The 21,277-nt window shown below is 40.5% G+C and overlaps 1 protein-coding gene across 2 annotated transcripts; it reads left to right on the forward strand.

Moving 5' to 3' along the window:
• Positions 1 to 2: 2 nt before the first annotated feature.
• LOC110503136 (ran-binding protein 3) lies at positions 3 to 19,396 on the forward strand. Of its 2 annotated transcripts, none has more exons than XM_036964016.1 (16): positions 3 to 226; positions 9,266 to 9,321; positions 9,502 to 9,571; positions 13,989 to 14,075; positions 14,165 to 14,242; positions 14,407 to 14,472; positions 14,696 to 14,791; positions 14,976 to 15,073; positions 16,616 to 16,701; positions 16,815 to 16,890; positions 17,029 to 17,125; positions 17,270 to 17,394; positions 17,591 to 17,711; positions 17,910 to 18,052; positions 18,387 to 18,573; positions 19,093 to 19,396. In XM_036964016.1, exons 1-16 carry the CDS (start codon positions 205 to 207, stop codon positions 19,143 to 19,145), a joined length of 1,461 nt encoding a protein of 486 aa, XP_036819911.1. In that variant the 5' UTR covers positions 3 to 204; the 3' UTR covers positions 19,146 to 19,396. The 2 variants fall into 2 exon arrangements, with proteins under 2 accessions (XP_036819911.1, XP_021437164.2); XM_021581489.2 differs by having other exon boundaries at positions 9,502 to 9,538.
• Positions 19,397 to 21,277: the final 1,881 nt, after the last annotated feature.

The raw sequence follows: 21,277 nt of genomic DNA on the forward strand, positions 1-21,277 counted from the left end.
TAAGATTAGTGTGATGTTTCATTATGCTTAAACGTATTTTATGATGGACTACAGAGCACAGCACAAAATTGGCGGTGGGGACTATTTCTGTTTTGTTGCACAAACGAGTAAAAATGACTCCCCCTAGAGGTAGTAACATTTATTTGTCCAGCCATAACGCGCATGTCTACCGCTGAGTGTTGTGGGTGTCAGTAAGGAAGTAAAATGGCGGACCTGGCAAACGAAGGTAAGGAATCGCTCAGGGAGAAAGATAAACAAATCTAATGAATGAACCACAATAGCGAGTGAATGTTGCCCAGACAGCTTCGGGACTGTCAGCAGATGTGCAGGGAATGCTCCGTTGTGTTAGCAGCTCGATGTGGAGGCAGCAGTTTGACTAAACATTAGCTTACGTTAGATCCCCGGCCTTTGCTGGCTATATTTTACAGGGATGTGGAGTGGGGGGCGGCGGTCCGAACCGTGTGGCACAACCGGGGGAGGGGAGGGGCAGTTAACTTTTTGAAAATATCACATTTTTAAAGAACTAGCTAACATAAGCTACCTACCAATATGTCAGCATGTTTTTGTAGTTAGTTAACTAGACAAGAAAAGCAAACTAATTAAATACTCACGAACAATAGAAATCACATCTGGGTCACATGTGGGAAACACCGGGTGGAATTTGTCTCCTCGAATAGCCTTTTAAAACCTCCCACCATCTCCATGTTGCTTGATCTACTATGTTCAGAAACTAGCTAATGGCAAAACGCAGGTAACAATGGCTTTGTCCGACCGTAGCTAGTGTTTTGCATGGCGGTGCTGCTTACAGACAGAAGTTCAGAACTAGGTCCTTCTTGTTCTTGCTCATTGCCGGAGGTTACAAGTCACAGGTGTCTGACCCATTGTAACGTTAGGCCCTACAGACTACATGTTCGAAATTCAAAGCGTAATAAATGTACTGTACTAGCCTAGTGACATAACAGGATTAGCAACGTGCTACACTAGCTATATGGATTTGAATGACTTTGATATATAGGATCAAGTCAATCCATTTTATGTAGCTAACAATGCAACCCCGTCTCAGAGCATTTTGTATTATTCTGTACATATCTCAGAGCTTTAGTATATGTTACGTTTTGCTTGGTATGTATTAATTTGTGAATGTGCATCACCCATTCGTATGATATGAATTACAAATCTTATATGTTAAGAATTTGCTAAATGTATGATATGTTATGAATTACATTTACATTTTTACACTTGAATCGTTTAGCAGACACTTATCCAGAGCGGCTTACAGTAGTGAGTGCAATCATTTTCATATTTGTTCGTACTAGGTGGCTAACGTTAGCTGGGTTCGGTCATCTAAAAGTGTTACGGTTAGGGGAAGGGTTAGCTAAATGCTAAGTAGATGCTAAAAGTAGTTCATAAAATGCTAATGTTGTCTGTGGTGAGATTCGAACTCGCAACCTAGACATTCGCGTCATACGCCCACTCCGCACCCGACTTTCGTTCTTGCCTTAAGTAACCGTCTGTCTTATGTAACTGTACCAAACGTAACATATCATACTAATTTGAGCCTCTTTGATTTACATTTACTATGTTACGTCTAGTCTGAGACCAGGCTGAGCGATGATGCCAAATTTGAACAATTATCCCAATGTGAATAGATATCTTGTTGATCAGGGCCAGTATTGAAAAGTATCTATCGCTTGAATGTGCAATCTACTCAGCTGCACATAATGCCTCGATCAGACGAACAGTGTCATTGCGTTTTGGTACACCAGCAAGCAGTACATTCATTTCCAATGGAACGCTGCGTTTGCCTTGCAGCATTCTGTTGCAAAAGCAGTGCATTTTGTGTGTCGTTTGCATCAAACTGTAAGTGTAGACTTGACAGAAATGGTAGCAAAAGGCGATTGTTGAATTTTGTTGCACACAAATCCAGTAATAATTTTGGACTACATGGATGAGCTAGACACTGCAAAATGTATTACTCGGCATTGATGCCATGACACTGTCGGTCTTTATTATACATTTTATCTTAATTGTTTTGCACTGACTGCCTTGCACTGGCTCTATGCACACTCACACATACTACACTGACACTCCAACACACTCCTTACACTCACACACACAAAACACACGTGCGTGTTGACCCCACACACACTCAAACAGGGTGTTTCTCAAAATGCATACTACCATGCTCCGAGCATGAGAGGGTGGGAGTATGAGTCCAAATCAAAGTATGCGAAATGGAGCATGTTTGTACATATTTTGAAGATTGAATTGATGCAACCTTCAATGGAAATTATGCAAAGAAATATGACACAACCATGTAAAAATTACCAACATTTTCTTGAAATCAATGGCAGCCATTATTTCAGCTGAAGCGAGAGAAAATACACACTGACTTCGGAATGGAATTCTGCCTATTCACATTATATGTTGCCTGACTACAATATTGTATCTTAATATGTTAATAAATACATGCTGTGTTAATTTTGGCATGGTTACCTGCCTACAATACCCACTGTAGTGTGCGTAGGTCGTAAACCAACATTAAGTCAATAGAGCTAACTGGTCTAGCTACTAGTGTTAGCTAGCCAGATAGCCACGTATAATTGTTAGCTAGCTAACCAAAAATGGACATCTACCTTTGATAACATTGGTTTTTAGGTCATTATTGACTAGCTAGCTAGATTACAACTTCCATACAGTAACAGTCAAAACAAATCAAAATATATGCTATAGATTCTTCAAAGTAGCCACCCTTTGCCTTGATGACAGCTTTGTACACTCTTGGCATTCTCTCAACCAGCTTCACCTGGAATGCCTTTCCAACAGTCTTGAAGGAGTTCCCACATATGCTGAGCACTTGTTGGCTGCTTTTCCTTTACTCTGCAATCGAACTCATCCCAAACCATCTCATTTGGGTTGAGGTCAGGTGATTGTGGAGGCCAGGTCATCTGATGCAGCACTCCATCACTCTCCTTGATCAAATAGCCCTTACCCAGCCTGGGGGTGTGTATTGTGTCATTTTCCTGTTGAAAAACGGTCCAACTTAGCGCAAACCAGATGGGATGGCATATCGCTGCAGAATGCTGTGGTAGCCATGCTGGTTAAGTGTGCCTTGAATTCTAAATAAATCACTGACAGTGTCACCAGCAAAGCACCATCACACCACCTCTTCCATGCTTCATGGTGGGAACCACATATGCGGAGATCATCCGTTCACCTACACAAAGACACAATGATTGGAACCAAAAATATAAAGTTTCGACTCATCAGACCAAAGGACAGATTTCCACCGGTCTAATGCCCATTGCTTGTGTTTCCTGGCCCAAGCAAGTCTCTTCTTTATTATTGGTGTCCTTTAGTAGTGGTTACTTTGCAGCAATTCGACCGTGAAGGCCTGATTCACGCTTTCCCCTCTGAACAGTTGATGTTGAGATATGTCTGTTATTTGAACTCTGAAGCATTTATTTGGGCTGCAAGCTCAGGCTGGTAACTCTAATGAACTTATCCTCTGCAGCAGAGGTAACTCTGGGTCTTCCTTTCCTGTGGTGGTCCTCATGAGAGCCAGTTTCATCATTGCACTTGATGGTTTTTGCGACTGCACTTGAAGAAACTTTCAAAGTTCCTGAAATTGTCCGCATTGACTGACCTTCATGTGTTTCTCTTTGCATATTTGAGCTGTTCTTGCCATAATATGGACTTAGCGCTATTTGGTAAAATACCATCTTCTGTATATTACCCCTAACTTGTCACAACACAACTGATTGTCGCAACGGCTCAAATGCATTAAGAAGGAAAGAAATTCCACAAATTAACATTCCAGGTGACTACCTCATGAAGCTGGTTGAGAGTAGAGGTCGACCGATTAATCGGAATAGCCGACTAATTAGGGCCAATTTCAAGTTTTCATAACAATCGGAAATCGGTATGTTTGGGCACCGATTTGACCTTTTATTTAACTAGGCAAGTCAGTTTAAGAAACATTTTCTACATATTTTCAATGACGGCCTAGGAACAGTGGGTTAACTGCCTTGTTCAGGGGTAGAACGACACATTTTCACCTTGTCCGCTCGGGGGTCCAATCTTGCAACCTTACAGCTAACTAGTCCAACGCTCTAACCACCTGCCTCTTATTGCACTCCACAAGGAGCCTGCCTGTTACGCGAATGCTGTAGAAGCCAATGTAAGTTGCTAGCTATCATTAAACTTATCTTATAAAAAGCAATCAATCAATCATAATTACTGGTTATAACTACACATGGTTGATGATATTACTAGTTTATCCAGCGTGTCCTGTATTGCATTTAATCAATGCAACGCTGGGGGATGATTTAACAAAAGCGTATTTGCGAAAAAAGCACAATCGTTGGACGACTGTACCTAACCATAAACACCAATGCCTTTCTTAAAATCAATACACTAACTCAAACGTTAGCTTTTTTACATGGCACATATTGCACGTATACTTCTCCAACACTTAGTTTTTGCATTATTTAAACCAAATTGAACATGTTTCATTATTTATTTGAGGCTAAATTGATTTTATTGATGTATTAAAATAAGTGTTGATTCAGTATTGTTGTAATTGTCATTATTACAAATATATGTATTTTTTAAATCGGACGATTAATCGGTATAGGCCTTTTTTGGTCCTCCAATAATCGGCATCGGCGTTGAAAAATCATAATCGGTCGACCTCTAGTTGAGAGAATGCCAAGAGTGTGCAAAACTGTCATCAAGGCAAAGGTTGGCTACTTTGAAGAATCTCACATTTTAAATATATTTAGATTTAACACTTTTTTTGTGTTATTTCATAGTTTTGATGTCTTCACTATTATTCTACAATGTAGTAAATAGTAAAAATAAAGAAAAACCCTTGAATGAGTACGTGTGCTGGTACTGTATATCTAGCTGATTTTATGAGGTAAAACATTTCCTTTGTGTATATTTTGTTTTGTCTCTATTGTGTCATTGTCCTGGCTGGAAGAAGGTTCAGTGAATGTGGAGATACAGCGTGAGGTAATACATTTGAGAAGCACTCCCACTACTGTAATGTTTTATGCGTTCTTCACACTCTCGTCCTCACAAAAACGTACCCGAGAATGTCCTCGGAGTATGCACTTGGAGCATGAGTGTGGAGTACGGTAGTATCATATTGAGAAACACCCATCGACACACGTTCACACTTCACATACGCTGCTGCTACTCTGTTTATTATATGTCCTGATTGCCTAGTGACTTGTACCCCTACCCACATGTACATACTGTACTACCTTTACTACCTCTACTACCTCGTACCCCTGCACCTTGACTTGGTACTCCTTTTCTCTTGCCTCGATATTGTTTTTGTGTCACAATTACATTTTTTCTTTAGAAATATTTGTCTGATTTTTTTAACCTTGCATTGTTGAGAAAAGGCTCGTAAGTAAGCATTGCACTGTAAAGTCTACACCTGTTGTATTCGGCACATGTGACCAATAAAAATCTATTTTTATTTGATCTAGGCATAAGAGCACAGCCACCGGAAGTCCGAACTTTCAACTGGCTCTCTACTCTGTATTTCTTTCTGATTTCACCATCAAAAAAATACTACGACTTGTTTTAACACTTCTCTTCAGTGCATGCTCGTTCATTCAAATGTGTGAGATTTAAGATGTGAAATTGAAGGTCGTATGGCTAGCTTCAAAATAAGAGGCTTAAACAGTAGGCCCTATGTGAATAGCTAGAAGACTAATGAGATTAATACCTATAGCCACTATTTGCTTCAGAATGTCACAGTGTTTCTATGGAGTTAGTCTATTTGACAGCTGCTCCATTGACAGACACTGGAACTCCCATTCCATTTTGTGAAACCCTCTCACTTTTCTTCTGTGGCCTGGATTCCTTTCTCATTTCGTCAGATGCACGAGGTCATAGGAGACGTGTTTGCTATTTGAATCTGCGACAGTCATTGGACGAAGCCTATCACACACATCATTCATTTCTATCAGTTTCTAATTTCAATCAAATGAGAAGAATAGTCAGGTGTTTGGTCTCGACAACTTGTTCCCCTTGCTGAAACTCATCTTATTTTCCTTCTGTTCTTAGCAGGAAGAATGTGTGATGTTCAGTTTGTGATGGTTAGAGCCAGAGGTAGGGATCAAAATTGACAGCATGGACAAGGACAAGGGTGAGTGGAGATGGGTGAGGCCTTTATGCTCAGTGGGTAGGGGACCCAGAAGCAAAACCAGGTTGCACTCGATCTTACTTTAATGAGATTTAATGAGAATGTTTTGGTCCGAGGTGGATCTTTGTACGTTTTTTCCAAATAATTTTGCCTTGTTAAACATAGTTTAGGTGCAATATTGTGCAGGCCTTTTATCTTGTCCAACACCCGAGTTCCGGTGATGTGAGCAAGTGTCACCTCACTGATTTCTAGATAAGTTATTCTCTCATGGTAAAGAGCTGAGGCTATATGCTGCATGAAGTAGATTAGGTTATACTGAACAAAAATATAAACGCAACAATTACATTTATTTTACTGTGTTAGAGTTCATATGAGGAATTCAGTCAATTGAAATACATTCATTAGGCCACAATGTATGGATTTCACATGACTGAGAATACAGATATGCATCTGTTGGTCACAGATACCTTTAATAAAAATGAGCCTCAGGATCTCGTCACAGTATTTTTGTGGTTTGAAATTTCCATCAATAAAATGCAATTGTGTTTGTTGTCCTTAGCTTATGCCTGCTCATACCATAACCCCACTGCCACCATGGGGCAGGTTGGCATCAGCAAACCCACACAACGCATACATGTGGTCTGCGGTTGTGATGCCGTTTGGGCATACTGCCAAATTCTCTAAAACTATGTTGGAGGTGGCTTATGTTATTGAAATTAACATTCAATTCTCTGGCAACAGATCTGGTGGACATTCCTGCTTGAGACATCTGTGGCATTGTGTTGTGTGACAAAGCTGCACATTTTAGAGTGGCCTTTTAGTGTCCCCAGCACACAGTGCACCTGTGTAGTGATCATGCAGTTTAATAAGCTTCTTTATATGCCACACCTGTCAGATGGATGGATTATCTTGGAAAAGGAGAAATGCTCACTAACAGGGATCTGCACAACATGTGAGAGAAATAAGCTTTTTGTGCATATGGAACATTTCTGGGATCTTTTTTTTCTGCTCATGAAACATGGGACCAACACTTTACACGTTGTGTTTATATTTTTGTTCAGTGTACAGTACATTGTATTTTAACAACAGACATTCATATGAACACACTGAAATAACTAGCCTAGTCAGAAAGGCTATAGAGTACATTTCAACAGGCTAAATATAGACTAGAGTGTGAAGGATATATCAAGTTTAACCCAGCATTGTGACACATTTTTATTAAATCGAGGATGTGCAGTTTGTTTTATCCACTTCATTAATATGATCAAGTAAAAATGCCATCAAGTTTATTTTGTGACGAAGCAAATCCATTGTGTCCTTTTGGTTTTCATAAAAAGGGGAATGTTTCATTGCCATATCACAGATAATAGCACTAGTGTGGTTGCCCTCAATGTAATTATGCAAAAGTTCTCGTCAAAGGCCTTGCAGTGTGCATCCACCATGCATGTTTCAGACCTGGAGGGCAAATGAGCCATCACAAAGCCTTTTGCCTCAGCCGGGGACGAATAACCACACAAACCGGCAAGCTAAAACACACACACACACACACACACACACACATGCATATTGATGCCACACACAGACACTTTCACATTCTTCATACACACAGTTGCTATTCTGTTTATTATCTATCCTAATTGCCTAGTCACTTTTACCCCTAACTACATGTACATATGACCTCAACTACCTCATACCCCTGCACATTGACTCGGTCGCAGTACTCCTCGTTTTTTAAATTTAATTGTTGCTAATTTTCTTAATTTTGAACTCTGCATTGTTGCTCATAAGTAAGCATTTCACAGTAAAGTTTACACCTGTTGTATTTGGCCCATATGACAAATATAATTAGATTTGATTTACTAGGCCTACATATTGAAAAGCTATCTTTTTTTTGGTTGGAACCAAAAATCTCAAATTTGGACTCATCAGACCAAAGGACAGATTTCCACTGGTCTAATGTCCATTGCTCGTGTTTCATGGCATAAGCAAGTCTCATCTTCTTATTGGTTTCCTTTAGTAGTGGTTTCTTTGCAGAAAATTGACCATGAAGGCCTGATTCACACAGTCTCCTCTGAACAGTTGATGTTGAGATCTGTCTGTTACTTGAACTCTGTGAAGCATTTATTTGGGCTGCAATTTCTGAGGCTGGTAACACTAATGAACTTATCCTCTGCAGCAGAGGTAACTCTGGGTCTTTCCTGTGGCGGTCCTCATGAGAGCCAGTTTCATCATAGCACTTGATGGGTTTTGCGACTGCACTTGAAGAAACTTTCAAAGTTCTTGAAATTTGCTGGATTGACTGACCTTCATGTCTTAAAGTAATGATGGAATGTTGTTTCTTTTTGCTTATTTGAGCTGTTCTTTCCATAATATGGACTTGTTTGGTAAAATATGACCATCTTCTGACTGGTACTGTATCTGCTTAATATCAGCTTTTACTGTTCAGTGTCAGTAGCTAGGCACATCTGCCTTCTCAGCCTTCTAAATCAGGCTTTGATGCCCTTTCTGTTCTGCATTTTCACGTACCGTGACCATCTCACCTTCACCATAGTTCAACAGCTTTCTTTCTGTAATTTTATTGTCTTTAAATGGGTGCTTTCCTCCTTTATACACATTACTGATTTATCATTTCAACAAAATTACATTGAACCGCTATGGAATAGACATTGAATTGTCGTCTGCCCAGTGGGTAGAGCCTCCTCAATTAAGTTATGACTTGAGTTCTAATTATAGCTTGGGGAAAAGATTTACTAGGTCCTGGCTGAGGTTCTATCAAAAGCTTTGTGGGCACTGACCTTGACAGGGGAGTCCACTTACACTGACCTGGATGCCTGAACCCTGAGGTGTATTGTGTTATGGGGAAGGTGAAGTAAGTGCACAGTTGAACAAAACTTGTCATGGTTTCACTTTGGCCTAACCTGCGTGTCTTTGTCAGCTCTGTAGAATTCTACTGGTAATATTTGTAGTCTAGAAATGCAGACAAGGCTCATAGTAGGAGAGGTGTTTTTATAGACAAAGTGAAGAGACATCCATCATAAAGCTTTTGCCCAAAGATGTGCAAAATGAGATCTCCAACAGTGACACATCTGATTTCTCTTACAGAGAAGCATGCCATAGCCCCACCAGTGTTTGTGTTCCAGAAAGATACAGCTCAGAAGGTGAGAAACACTCTTTTCATACCTCTTCTGAAAATGTAAACAGTGTGACGGCATGCTATGGAGCGGACTTGTCTTCACACTAACTGGATAATTTCTTCTGTTTCCTCTGTCTGAATGTCTGTTATGTTCTTCCTATCTTTCTTCCTCTATCTCCATCTTTCTCTGTCAAACCCTTAACAGAGATCAGTAGAAGGGTCTAGTGCGGAGGATGGAGAAGGTAAGGATGAGGAGGGTAACCAAGCAAGTTCTGGTAATTTGGAAAATTGAAAATGTCTGTCTTATATTTTGCACTGAACAAAAATATAAACGCATCAATTTCAAACATTTTACTGCGTTACAGTTCATATAATGAAATCAGTCAATTTAAATTAATTCATTAAGATCTAATCTATGGATTTCACATGACTGGGAATCTAGATATGCATCTGTTGGTCACAGATACCTTTTAAAAAAGGTAGGGGTGTGGATCAGAAAACCAGTCAGTATCTGGTGTGACCACCATCTGCCTTATGCAGCGTTACACATCTCCTTCGCATAGAGTTGATAAGGCTGTTGATTGTGGCCTGTGGAATGTTGTCCCACTCCTCTTCAATGGCTGTGCGAAGTTGCTGGACATTGGCGGGAATTGGAACACGCTGTCATACACATTGATCCAGAGCATCTCTAACATGCTCAATGGGTGACCGTCTGGTGAGTATGTAGGCAATGGAAGAACTGGGAAATATTCATCTTCCAGGAATGGCGTACAGATCCTTGCGACATGGGGCCGTGCATTATCATGCGGTGATGGCGGCGGATGAATGGCGCCGAAATAGGTCTCAGGATCTCATCACGGTGCATTTAAATTGCCATCGATTAAATGCAATTGTGTTCGTTGTCTGTTGCTCTTGCCTGCCCATACCATAATCCCACCGCCACCACGGGGCACTCTGTTCACAACGTTGACATCAGCAAACAGCTCGCCTACACGACGCCATACACGTTGCCTGCCATCTGCCCGGTATAGTTGATACCGGGATTCATCTGTGTGAGGAGTGTACTTCTCCAGCGTGCCAGTAGCCATCAAAGGTGAGCATTTGCCCACAGAAGTCGGTTACAATGCCGAAAGGCAGTCAGGTCTAGACCTTGGCGAGGATGACGAGCACGCAGATTAGTTTCCCTGAGATGGTTTCTGACAGTTTGTGCAGAAATTCTTCAGTTATGTAAAACAATAGTTTCATCAGCTGTTAGGGTAGCTGGTCTCAGATGATCCCTCAGTTGAAGAAGTCGGATGTGGAGGTCCTGGGCTGGTGGGGTTACACGGGGTCTGGGGTTCTGAGGCCGGTTGGACGTACTGCCAAATTCTCTAAAACAACATTGTGGTAGAGAATTGAACATGATATTTTCTGGCAACCGCTCTGGTGGACATTCATGCAGTCAGCATGCCAATTGCACGCTCCCTCAACTTCAGACATCTGTGGCAGTGTGGTGTGATGACTGCACATTTTGAGTGGCCTTTTTTCCCCAGTACAAGGTGCACCTGTGTAATGATCATGCTGTTTTATCAGCTTCTTGTTATACCGCACCTGTCAGGTGGATGGAATATATTGGCAAAGTAGAAATGCTCACTAATAGGAATGTAAACAGTTGGTGACTAAAATGGGTATATATATTTGTGCACAAAATTTGAGATCAATATTTGCGTGCGTATGGAACATTTCTGGGATCTTTTATTTCAGCTCACAAAACAAGGGACCAACACTTTACAGTTTAAGTCGGAAGTTTACATACACTTAGGTTGGAGCCATTAAAACTTGTTTTTCAACCACTCCACAAATTTTTTGTTAATTAACAAACTGTAGTTTTGGCAAGTCGGTTAGGACCTCTACTTTGTGCATGACACAAGTAATTTGTCCAACAATTGTTTGCAGATAATTCACTGTATCACAATTCCAGTTGGTCAGAAGTTTACATACACTTAAGTTGACTGTGCCACGAAACAGCTTGGAAAATTCCATAAAATAATGTCATGGCTTTAGAAGCTTCTGAAAGGCTAATTTACATAATTTTAGTCAATTGGAGGTGTACCTGTGGATTAGAGGTCGACCGATTATGATTTTTCAACGCTGATACCGATATAGATCATTGGAGGACCAAAAAAGCCGATACCGATTAATCGGACGATTTAAAAAAATAAAGGTTTTAATTTGTACAACAATTACAACAATACTGAATGAACACTTATTTTAACTTAATATAATACATCAATAAATTCAATTTATTTTCAAATAAATAATGAAACATGTTCAATTTGGTTTTAATAATGCAAAAACAAAGTGTTGGAGAAGAAAGTAAAAGTGCAATATGTGCCATGTAAGAAAGCTAACGTTTAAATTCCTTGCTCAGAAAATGAGAACATATGAAAGCTGGTGGTTCCTTTTAACAACATGAGTCTTCAATATTCCCAGGTAAGAAGTTTTAGGGTGTAGTTATTATAGGAATTATAGGACTATTTCCCTCTATACCATTTGTATTTCATTAACCTTTCACTATTGGATGTTCTTATAGGCACTTTAGTATTGCCAGTGTAACAGTATAGCTTCCGTCCCTCTCCTCGCTCCTCTCTGGGCTCGAACCAGGAACACAACGACAACAGCCACCCTCGAAAGCAGCGTTACCCATGCAGAGCAAGGGGAACAACCACTCCAAGTCTCAGAGCGAGTGACGTTTGAAACGCTATTAGCGTGCACCCCACTAACTAGCTAGCCATTTCACATCAGTTACACCAGCCTCATCTCGGGAGTTGATAGGCTTGAAGTCATAAACAGCGCAATGCTTGCCGCACAGCAAAGAGCTGCTGGCAAAACACACGGAAGTGTTGTTTGAATGAATGCTTACGAACCTGCTGCTGCCTACCACCACCCAGTCAGATTCTTGTATGCTTGTATGCTCAGTCAGATTATATGCAGGACACGCTAGATAAACTAGTAATATCATCAACCATGTGTAGTTAACTAGTGATTATGATCGATTGATTGTTTTTTATAAGATAAGTTTAATGCTAGCTAGCAACTTACCTTGGCTTACTGCATTCGCGTAACAGGCAGTCTCCTTGTGGAGTGCAAGGAGAGGCAGGTGGTTATAGCGTTGAACTACTTAACTGTAAGGTTGCAAGATTGTATCCCCCGAGCTTACAAGGTGAAAATCTGTCGTTCTGCCCCTGAACGAGGCAGTTAACCCACCGTTCCTAGTCCGTCATTGAAAATAAGAATGTGTTCTTAACTGACTTGCCTAGTTAAATAAAGATTAAATAAAAAAATTGGCCAAATCCGTGTCCAAAAATACCAATTTCCGATTGTTATGAAAACTTGAAATCGGCCCTAATTAATCGGCCATTCCGATTATTCGGTCGACCTCTCCTGTGGATGTATTTCAAGGCCTACCTTCAAACTCAGTGCCTCTTTGCTTGACATCATGGGAAAATCAAAAGAAATCAGCCAATACCTCAGAAACAAAAATCGTAGACCTCCACAAGTCAGGTTCATCCTTGGGAGCAATTTCCAAATGCCTGACGGTACCACGTTCATCTGTACAAACAATAGTACGCAAGTATAAACACCATGGGAACCCACAGCCGTCATACCGCTCAGAGACGCGTTCTGTCTCCTAGAGATGAACGTACTTTGGTGTGAAAAGTGCAAATCAATACCAGAACAACAGCAAAGGATCTTATGAAGATGCTGGAGGAAACCGGTATCTATATCCACAGTAAAGTCCTATATCGACATAACCAGAAAGGCCGTTCAGCAAGGAAGAAGCCACTGCTCCAAAACCGCCATAAAAAAGCCAGACTATTGTTTGCAACTGCAGATGGGGACAAAGATCATACTTTTTGGAGAAATGTCCTCTGGTCTGTTGAAACAAAAATAGAACTGTTTGGCCATAATGACCATCGTTATGTTTGGAGGAAAAGGGGGGAGGCTTGCAAGCCAAAGACCACCATCCCAACCGTGAAGCACGGGGGTGGCAGCATCATGTTGTGGGGGTGCTTTGCTGCAGGAGGAACTGGTGCACTTCACAAAATAGATGGTTCATGAGGAGGGAAATTATGTGGATATATTGAAGCAACATCTCAAGACATCAGTCAAGTTAAAGCTTGGTCGCAAATGGGTCTTCGAAATGGACAACGACCCCAAGCATACTTCCAAAGTTGTGGGAAAATGGTTTAAAAGGACAACAATGTCAAGGTATTGGAGTGGCCATCACAAAGCCCTGACCTCAACCCCATAGAAAATTTGTGGGCAGAACTGAAAAAGCATGTGCGAGCAAGAAGGCTACCCGTAACGTTTGACCCAAGTTAAATAATTGAAAGGGAATGCTACCAAATACTAATTGAGTGTATGTAAACTTCTTACCCACTGGGAATGTAATGAAAGAAATAAAAGCTGAAAGAAATAATTCTCTCTGCTATTATTCTGACATTTCACATTCTTAAAATAAAGTGGTGACCCTAACTGATCTAAGACAGGGAAGTTTTACTAGGATTAAATGTCAGGAATTGTGAAAAAGTGAGTTTAAATGTATTTGGCTGTGGTGTATGTAAACTTCCTACGTCAACTGTACATGTTGAGTATATTTTTGTTCAGTATAGTTACTTTGCTAATCTTTGCTCGTTCTGTCTCCTCCAGACTCTGATAAAGATGAGAGTAGTTACTGTCCCCCGGCCAAGAGGGAAAGGACATCGTCACTAACACAGTTCCCACCCGCACATTCAGGTAATGGTACATTTTGTTTAATTAAACGACTTTCCATAGTTTGTGGAGAAAGGGTGTGTACTCATGTTATTTATCTTTGTCTTATGCAGTTTCTAAGAACAATGTGTTCATGCCATCCAGTTTCTGTCAGTCCCCGACAGGAAATAATAATTCAGATTCAGAACCTGGTGAGTTATCTTAAGATCTCCTTTTCAACCTAGTTGATATTTGCATGATAAGGAAAACTACCCTTGAAGAATCAAATTTTTTAGAAACAAATTTCTGGCTTAGCTTCCAGTTATCCCATGTTCCCTCTCTCTTTCTCCTTCTTTCTCTGTTCTCATGTCAACAGAGGAGAAAACAGTTGGGTTTCGCCTGAAGCCTCCCACCCTGATCCATGGACAGGCTCCTAGTGCAGGTGGGTGCCCTCTCTCGAGTCAATGTCATGTTAGTTCCTAAGGCTTTATTGTCCATTTAAGGGACAAAGGAAATGGGTTTTGGGGGTCTAGTATACAGGCTCCGTAACAGGCATAAACACAATGTACAAAACATCACAATAAGAGTGCAAAAAGATGGCCCTTCTTTGTCTGGCTTTGGTCTGTCCAGAGCCTTATATTTAGTCCAAGTATAATGTGTTGCAGGTGTCCCGAGCCAGAAACCCAAGGAACTGCAGCGCAGTGTACTACGACCAGCAGTACTGCAGGCCCCTCTGGCCACCAAATCACTAACCCAAACCGGTAAGCACACTTTCAGGATGGATTAACCTTAGTCTTCAGATCCTCTCAAACAAACAGCTGTACTACTTTGTTCTGTTCTGCGATGGCCATTCTCCTTCAGCTTCCTTTCATCTCAATGTGCTTCGACAAAACATTCGTTGAAGGTGAAAGAAATCCAACCAGTCTCTTCTTGTGGTCCTGATAGGGTTGAACAGTGGTACAAATGGAGTGGACAGGTCATCAGAGGGTCTACCAGTTACCCAGAACAACACAGAGAAGTGTGATGACACGACCACGTCACAGGTAGGCTGAGAGGTGAAAGGGCGTCAAAAGTTTGGACACACCTACTCATTCAAGGGTTTTTGTTTATTTTTACTATTTTCTACATTGTAGAATAATAGTGAAGACATAAACTATGAAATAACACATATGGAATCATGTAGTAACCAAAAAAGTGTTAAACAAATTTTAGATTCTTCAAAGTAGCCAGCCTTTGCCTCGATGACAGCTTTGCACACTCTTGGCATCTCTCTCACCTGGAATGCTTTTCCAACAGTCTTGAAGGGGTTCCCACATATGCTGAGCACTTGTTGGCTGCTTTTCCTTCACTCTGCGGTCCAAATCATCCCAAACCATCTCATTTGGGTTGAGGTCGGATGATTGTGGAGGCCAGGTAATCTGATGCAGCACTCCATCACTCACCTTCTTGGTGAAATAGCCCTTACACAGCCATGAAAAATAAATGATAGTCCCACCAAGCACAAACCAGATTGCATGGCATATCGCTGCAGTATGCTGTGGTAGCCATGCTGGTTAAGTGTGTCTTGAAAGCTAAATAAATCACTGATAGTGTCACCATTGCTCGTGTTTCTTGGCCCAAGCAAGTCTCTTCTTATTATTGGTGTCCTTTAGTAGCAGCAAATCGACCACGAAGGACTGATTCAAGCAGTCTCATCTGAACAGTTAATGTTGAGATGTGTCTGTTACTTGCGACTGCACCTGAATAAACTTTCAAAGTTCTTGAAATTTGCTGGATTGACTGACCTTCATATCTTAAAGTAATGATGGACTGTCATTTCTCTTTGCTTATTTGAGCTGTTCTTGCCATAACATGGAATTGGTCTTTTACCAAATAGGGCTATCTTCTGTATACCACCCCTACCTTGTCACAACACAACTGATTGTCTCAAATGCATTACGATCCCACAAATTCACTTTTAACAAGAATCTATAGCATATATTTTGATTTGTTTAATACTTTTTTTGGTTACTACATAATTCCATATGTGTTATTTCATAGTTTTGATGTCTTCACTATTACTCTACAATGTAGAAAATAGTAAAAATAAAGATAAATCTTTGAGTAGGTCTGTCCAAACTTTTGACAAGTACTGTATATAGTTATCAAGCGAGTTCATAACAACAAAAAACACAACAGGACAAGACACAAAGGCAGGTTTTATGCTTGAACATTCATTTTGGAATTTCCATGACTGTCTCTAGCTGCTTTAATCTTCTTTCAAGGAGAAGAAAAGCGAGAGGGATGAGAGCAGGACAGGAGGAGGGAAAACTGATCCTCCTGTGGAATACACATTTGTATTTGGCCAGAATGTCAGAGCCAAGCTGACCTTGAATAGTTAACTAAAGTGCATGTCATATGGAATACTTTTCAAAGATGTTGTGAAGTGCTCTGGGCTTTGCCTCATACCTGACAACAGCTCATTGGGTGTGTGGGTAAATCACAATATAGCAGCCTCTTGTGGCCTTGCAAGCTTTGTTACATTCTTTTGATCTGTTCCTTTGTTGTTATGTGTCTGATCCTTACCCTTTTCTCCATTGGTCTAGGTTGAGCAGAGCAGTGAACAGAAAGGCTCTACATCAGCAGAATCAGGGGAAACCAATTATTTCCTACAATACAGAAGCACTCCCAGGTTAGCCGTTTATGGATTCTGTCGACAATGGATATGATCAGTCATCTGTTTTATTAGGCTACTCTTTCATCTCCCCTATCTAAAATCCTTTCTCCTGTATGTTTCCCACCCAGCTTACAGAAGGCTGAGAACAAGGCTGATGACGGGGATAAGTTTGTGTTTGGACAGAACATGTCGGATCGTGTCCTGGTAAGACTTGCTCTTTGTGAGGCTAATCTAGTCATCTTTTATCACAGTTTTTTTTTCTACCATTTGTCCCTCTTCCAACTAATGATGGCATCCACAAAGTTGTGTTAAAGCATGTTGTATAACATCCTTGTTTTGCAGAGTCCGTTGAAATGTGAACAAGCAGCCGAGGGCAGCGGAGATCCCCCCACCGCCCCGCCCTGTGAGCTCCCGTCAAAAGACAGCAGCCCTGATAAAGGTGAGTAAATAAAGACCATACTGGATATGAAATTAATGTTAAGAGGCTTATGTAATGGCAATGCAATGAAGGAAACACCTGGCTTTTTTCAGGCCCCTACTATGTGACAGTGTTTGAATGCGGTTTTGGTTCTCTTGTTTACAGATAACAATGTGACAGGGTCTTTGGAGGAGTCGGCGGCGGCCTACACCAAAGCCACAGCCAAGAGGTGTTTGTTAGAGAAAGTAGAGGTCAGAACTGGAGAGGAGTCGGAGAGTAACGTTCTTCAGGTATGCAAGAGGTTTCCTACGTGTTAGGTGTTTAATTGCTTGATTTCAATGTCAGAGAATGTTTGTAGTTCACCATGAAAGTTAGCAATTGTTGATTGATAGTTTTGTGTTTACATGTCTCCTCAGACAGTTGGAAATAGGCTGAAATGGTCCATGGTCATTCTCTGACAGTGGCATGTTTTTTTTGTCACCTTAGGTCCAGTGCAAGTTATTTGTGTTTGACAAAGCCTCCCAGTCTTGGGTTGAGAGAGGCAGAGGACTGCTAAGGCTCAATGATATGGCTTCCACAGAGGAGGGATCGTTACAGTCCAGGCTGGGTACAGTCATTAGTCATGAATCAAATCATATCAACAATTTAGTTCATTTAAAAATCTCAATACACTTTACTGTCATGCCACACTGCCCTGGATTGTATCGTATGATTCTATGGAGTTGTTTTTGTACATCTGTCAAAATGCAACTCCCATTTGAAGGTATTACATTGGTTATTCTATACATTGTTTTCTGTGCTGTAGTGATGAGGACCCAGGGCAGTTTGCGTCTGATCCTCAACACCAAACTGTGGCCTCAAATGCAGACGGACAAGGCCAGCGAGAAGAGTGTCCGCATCACAGCCATGGACACTGAGGACCAGGGGGTCAAGGTCTTCCTCATATCGGTATGAGAAAGACCACATTAGTTATTACTAGAGATATATATTTAAGAGTGTTTGACCAACTTTTAGAATGTTTAATATTGTTATAATGATTTCAGTTACAAAGAATAGTTTAAATATTCCCCATGTAATGTTAATAGGGAACTAACATGGCTGCCATAGAATGTTGAAGTGTCATGTAAATGCATCAAAACGCAGAAACCGCATTGGCCCAACTCTCTAAATACATGGCTCTGGTTATTACATAGTAATGACACTGACAGTGGTAATAGATGTTGAGTATATCTAACACTTCCAGAACATCCAGTTTAGTGCTGATGTGTCATTTCTGTTCCAGGCAAGCTCTAAGGACACAGGGCAGCTGTATGCAGCGCTGCACCATCGTATTCTGGCCCTGCGGAGCCGCTCAGACCAAGAGCCAGAGCCCAGGGTCCCCATCCCAGATGGCCACATCCCTCATCCTCAGTCTAACGGGGAGGATAGTGATGAGGACGAACCGCTCACACCCACTGCCAACACTACAGGTAAACTATATAACCCCATAGCCTAGCTGTTAACCCAACTTTTCCAATCACCACAAACTGATCTGAAGACCTCTTACTGTGATTGTTCAAAAAAGTGATCTAATGATATCCTGGACACAAACTAATGGTCCAAAACTGTTATCTGGAAGTGATCTGTGAAAAGTTGTCTGGTGGTCCAAGAATGTTATCTGGACATTCGCCCTAACGGTCCAACAAACATTTGAAGGTCCAAGTAAGTGACCTTCAACACCCTCGCTGATGGTTCAAGGAAGTGATCTGGGGGGTTCAAGGAAGTGATCTGGGGGGTTCAAGGAAGTGATCTGGGTGTCTTTGAATAGGACCCTTGCACTGTTTCCTTGGATGTTGTGAAGTGTCTTGGATTTCCCTTATTTCATGCAAGCAAAACTTATCTGTCCCATTCAAAAAGCCCAAGAATGTAATTTAAAACACTATTTGATTGGACTGCTCTGCTCAACCGATTGGACTATCACTCACCAGGCCTGTCTCTCCTCTCCCCAGAGGGTCCAGAGGCCCAGTCCTGCGGGACTGGCAGTGGGAGTGGGTCTTCATAGCACCTGCCCCCCTTCATCGGCTCACGCACTGCAGTCAGGACCACCTTACAGACCCCTCCATGGACACCTCAGGCCAGCATCTCCCCAGTGGTCTGAGGTCACAGTGGAGTGCCAGGAAGGATCCTATGCTGGTGTTACTAAGTTAACTCTGCAGTTCACACTCTGGATTCACAGTTTATCTGGGATGGATGGTCTTTTTTGTTTAGTATTTGTCTTCTTTTTTTTTTTTTACCTCTAGAACTGGATTTTGGGGGGAGTGGGGGGGGGGGGGGGGTGTTGTGAATTGGATGCTCATCATATTGATGAGTCTGAGGGAACGAGAAAGCAGTTTTCTTCTCTAGCTGATATAAGTACATTCTAAATAGTTTGCTGTTAAAAGTGGGACTTTAGCCACCTTGCAAAAGAACAGACCTCAGGCACTTCAGTGGGGCTTGTATTTTGTTCAGCGAGGTAAAGATTGAGTTGCCTAGCAAATATTTGTTTATAAAGTCTTTTTTTTATTTCACGGAGTTTTGTCATTGAAGAGTGTCTGAACTCTTACTTCAAGTTGTATTTTTCTAAGGCAAAATGCTTGCACACACTCTAGCTAGGATTAGTCCGTCAATACCACCTCTGGCCACTGTTAGTTTTTAGTCTGTCGTCCACATTGTCATTTATTTTTTTACCACAAATTGGTTGAATTTAAAATCCCTTGTGCAAACACCTGCTTTGATGTTCGTAGCCATAAAATATTTAATTAAATAGTGGGATTTACCTGTGTTCATGATTATTATTATTACTGGTACATTACGTTTTTATTGATAGTTAATATTATCGACTTTGCTTTTGAAATTCATGCGAAAATGAACTAATTCTGTAAATAAGAAAGCTTGTTGGATTTGATCATTTTACAACAGGTTTGCACCATGACCCCAAAGTTTACCCTGAATATAGCCGTTAGATTTGTTTGTTTCAAATATATAAACATTTTTTAGATAGGTCAGATAAATATATATGTTCTCAAATATATATATATATATATATATATGGAAGAAACCCTTTCTATGTTTGAGTGGTTTACAATTATGTAATTAGTTTTAAATAAGTTCCAATCACAAGGCTTTGTGTATAACATCCACGATCTCAGAATCATATAAGACCATTGCAACAACAACAAAATCCCTATTTTTTTCATGCGATCAGAAAGGCCCATATAATCACTTTTAGGTTAGGGTGTTGGCATTTGGTGTATCTAGCATGTCATTATTTGCATCTGTCCTAAACTTGTTTGACATCAAAACCCTACAAAATGCACATATACTCTCAGAACAGCGAATGCTGCCATTTTATTCAAAGAGCTATAGACATTGGAACAGGTGGTACTACGCACACAGGGTACAGTATTTTTCACCAATAGTCTGGTGCTGAGCCCTCTATTTATTCCTTTGTTAAATGGATGGCTCTGGTCTGGTGTATTTAAAACAAACAGCCCTTAAAGAGACGTAGATGAATAATGTCATATTTTCTTCAGTGAAGTGTAGTTCCTCTTGTTTTAAGCCTTTTTCTTCCTCATCGTTGGAATGAGTAATATTTCTAAGTTGTATTATAGCGTTCTACTTTTTCATTTACTACAAGCCTTTGATGTGAAAAAAATGTATTTTAACTAACAAAAAGTATACTAAGAAAAGTTTGAAACAAAAAAAAACAGGCAAGTAGACATATTATTGGTTAAAATGTATATATCCTGTAATGTATATTATTGAATAAGCAGCCTTTAAAGGAATAATCCACTCAAACTTTATTTAGGTAATTGTCATTTCACTGTTGATAATGAAACAAATTCCAAAATATAGTTTTTGAGTAGATTACTCCTTTTAAGTGTAAAAAAAAAGGACAACTTCTTATTTAGTACTCTTCTTCACTGCAGTCTATAGAAACCTCACCATGTAATGTGCTCTGTAAAATGGTGTTCTCTCCATTTTTCACATTCTGCTTGTGTAGCTACAAACAGGACTATTCCTAATGGCCCAGTTTTTAAAAAGTTATCTGGGTTTCGCCTATCAGATAAGAATAGAATGAATAGAACGGAAGTCCCCATTCAAGTCAATGTTTTGTCCATTCTATTCATTCTATTTCTATGCATTTAATACTAT

The sequence above is a fragment of the Oncorhynchus mykiss genome, chromosome 1 (assembly GCF_013265735.2).
Source record: "Oncorhynchus mykiss isolate Arlee chromosome 1, USDA_OmykA_1.1, whole genome shotgun sequence".
Classification (NCBI taxonomy): Eukaryota; Metazoa; Chordata; class Actinopteri; order Salmoniformes; family Salmonidae; genus Oncorhynchus; species Oncorhynchus mykiss.

Bases quoted from the DNA above. Each gene is read 5' to 3' on its own strand.
- LOC110503136 (XM_036964016.1), top strand. From the start codon at position 205: ATGGCGGACCTGGCAAACGAAG. The intron at 14,076-14,164 runs GTAATGGTACAT...TGTCTTATGCAG, and splicing joins GTTCCCACCCGCACATTCAG to TTTCTAAGAACAATGTGTTC. The intron at 17,395-17,590 runs GTATGCAAGAGG...TTGTCACCTTAG, and splicing joins CGGAGAGTAACGTTCTTCAG to GTCCAGTGCAAGTTATTTGT.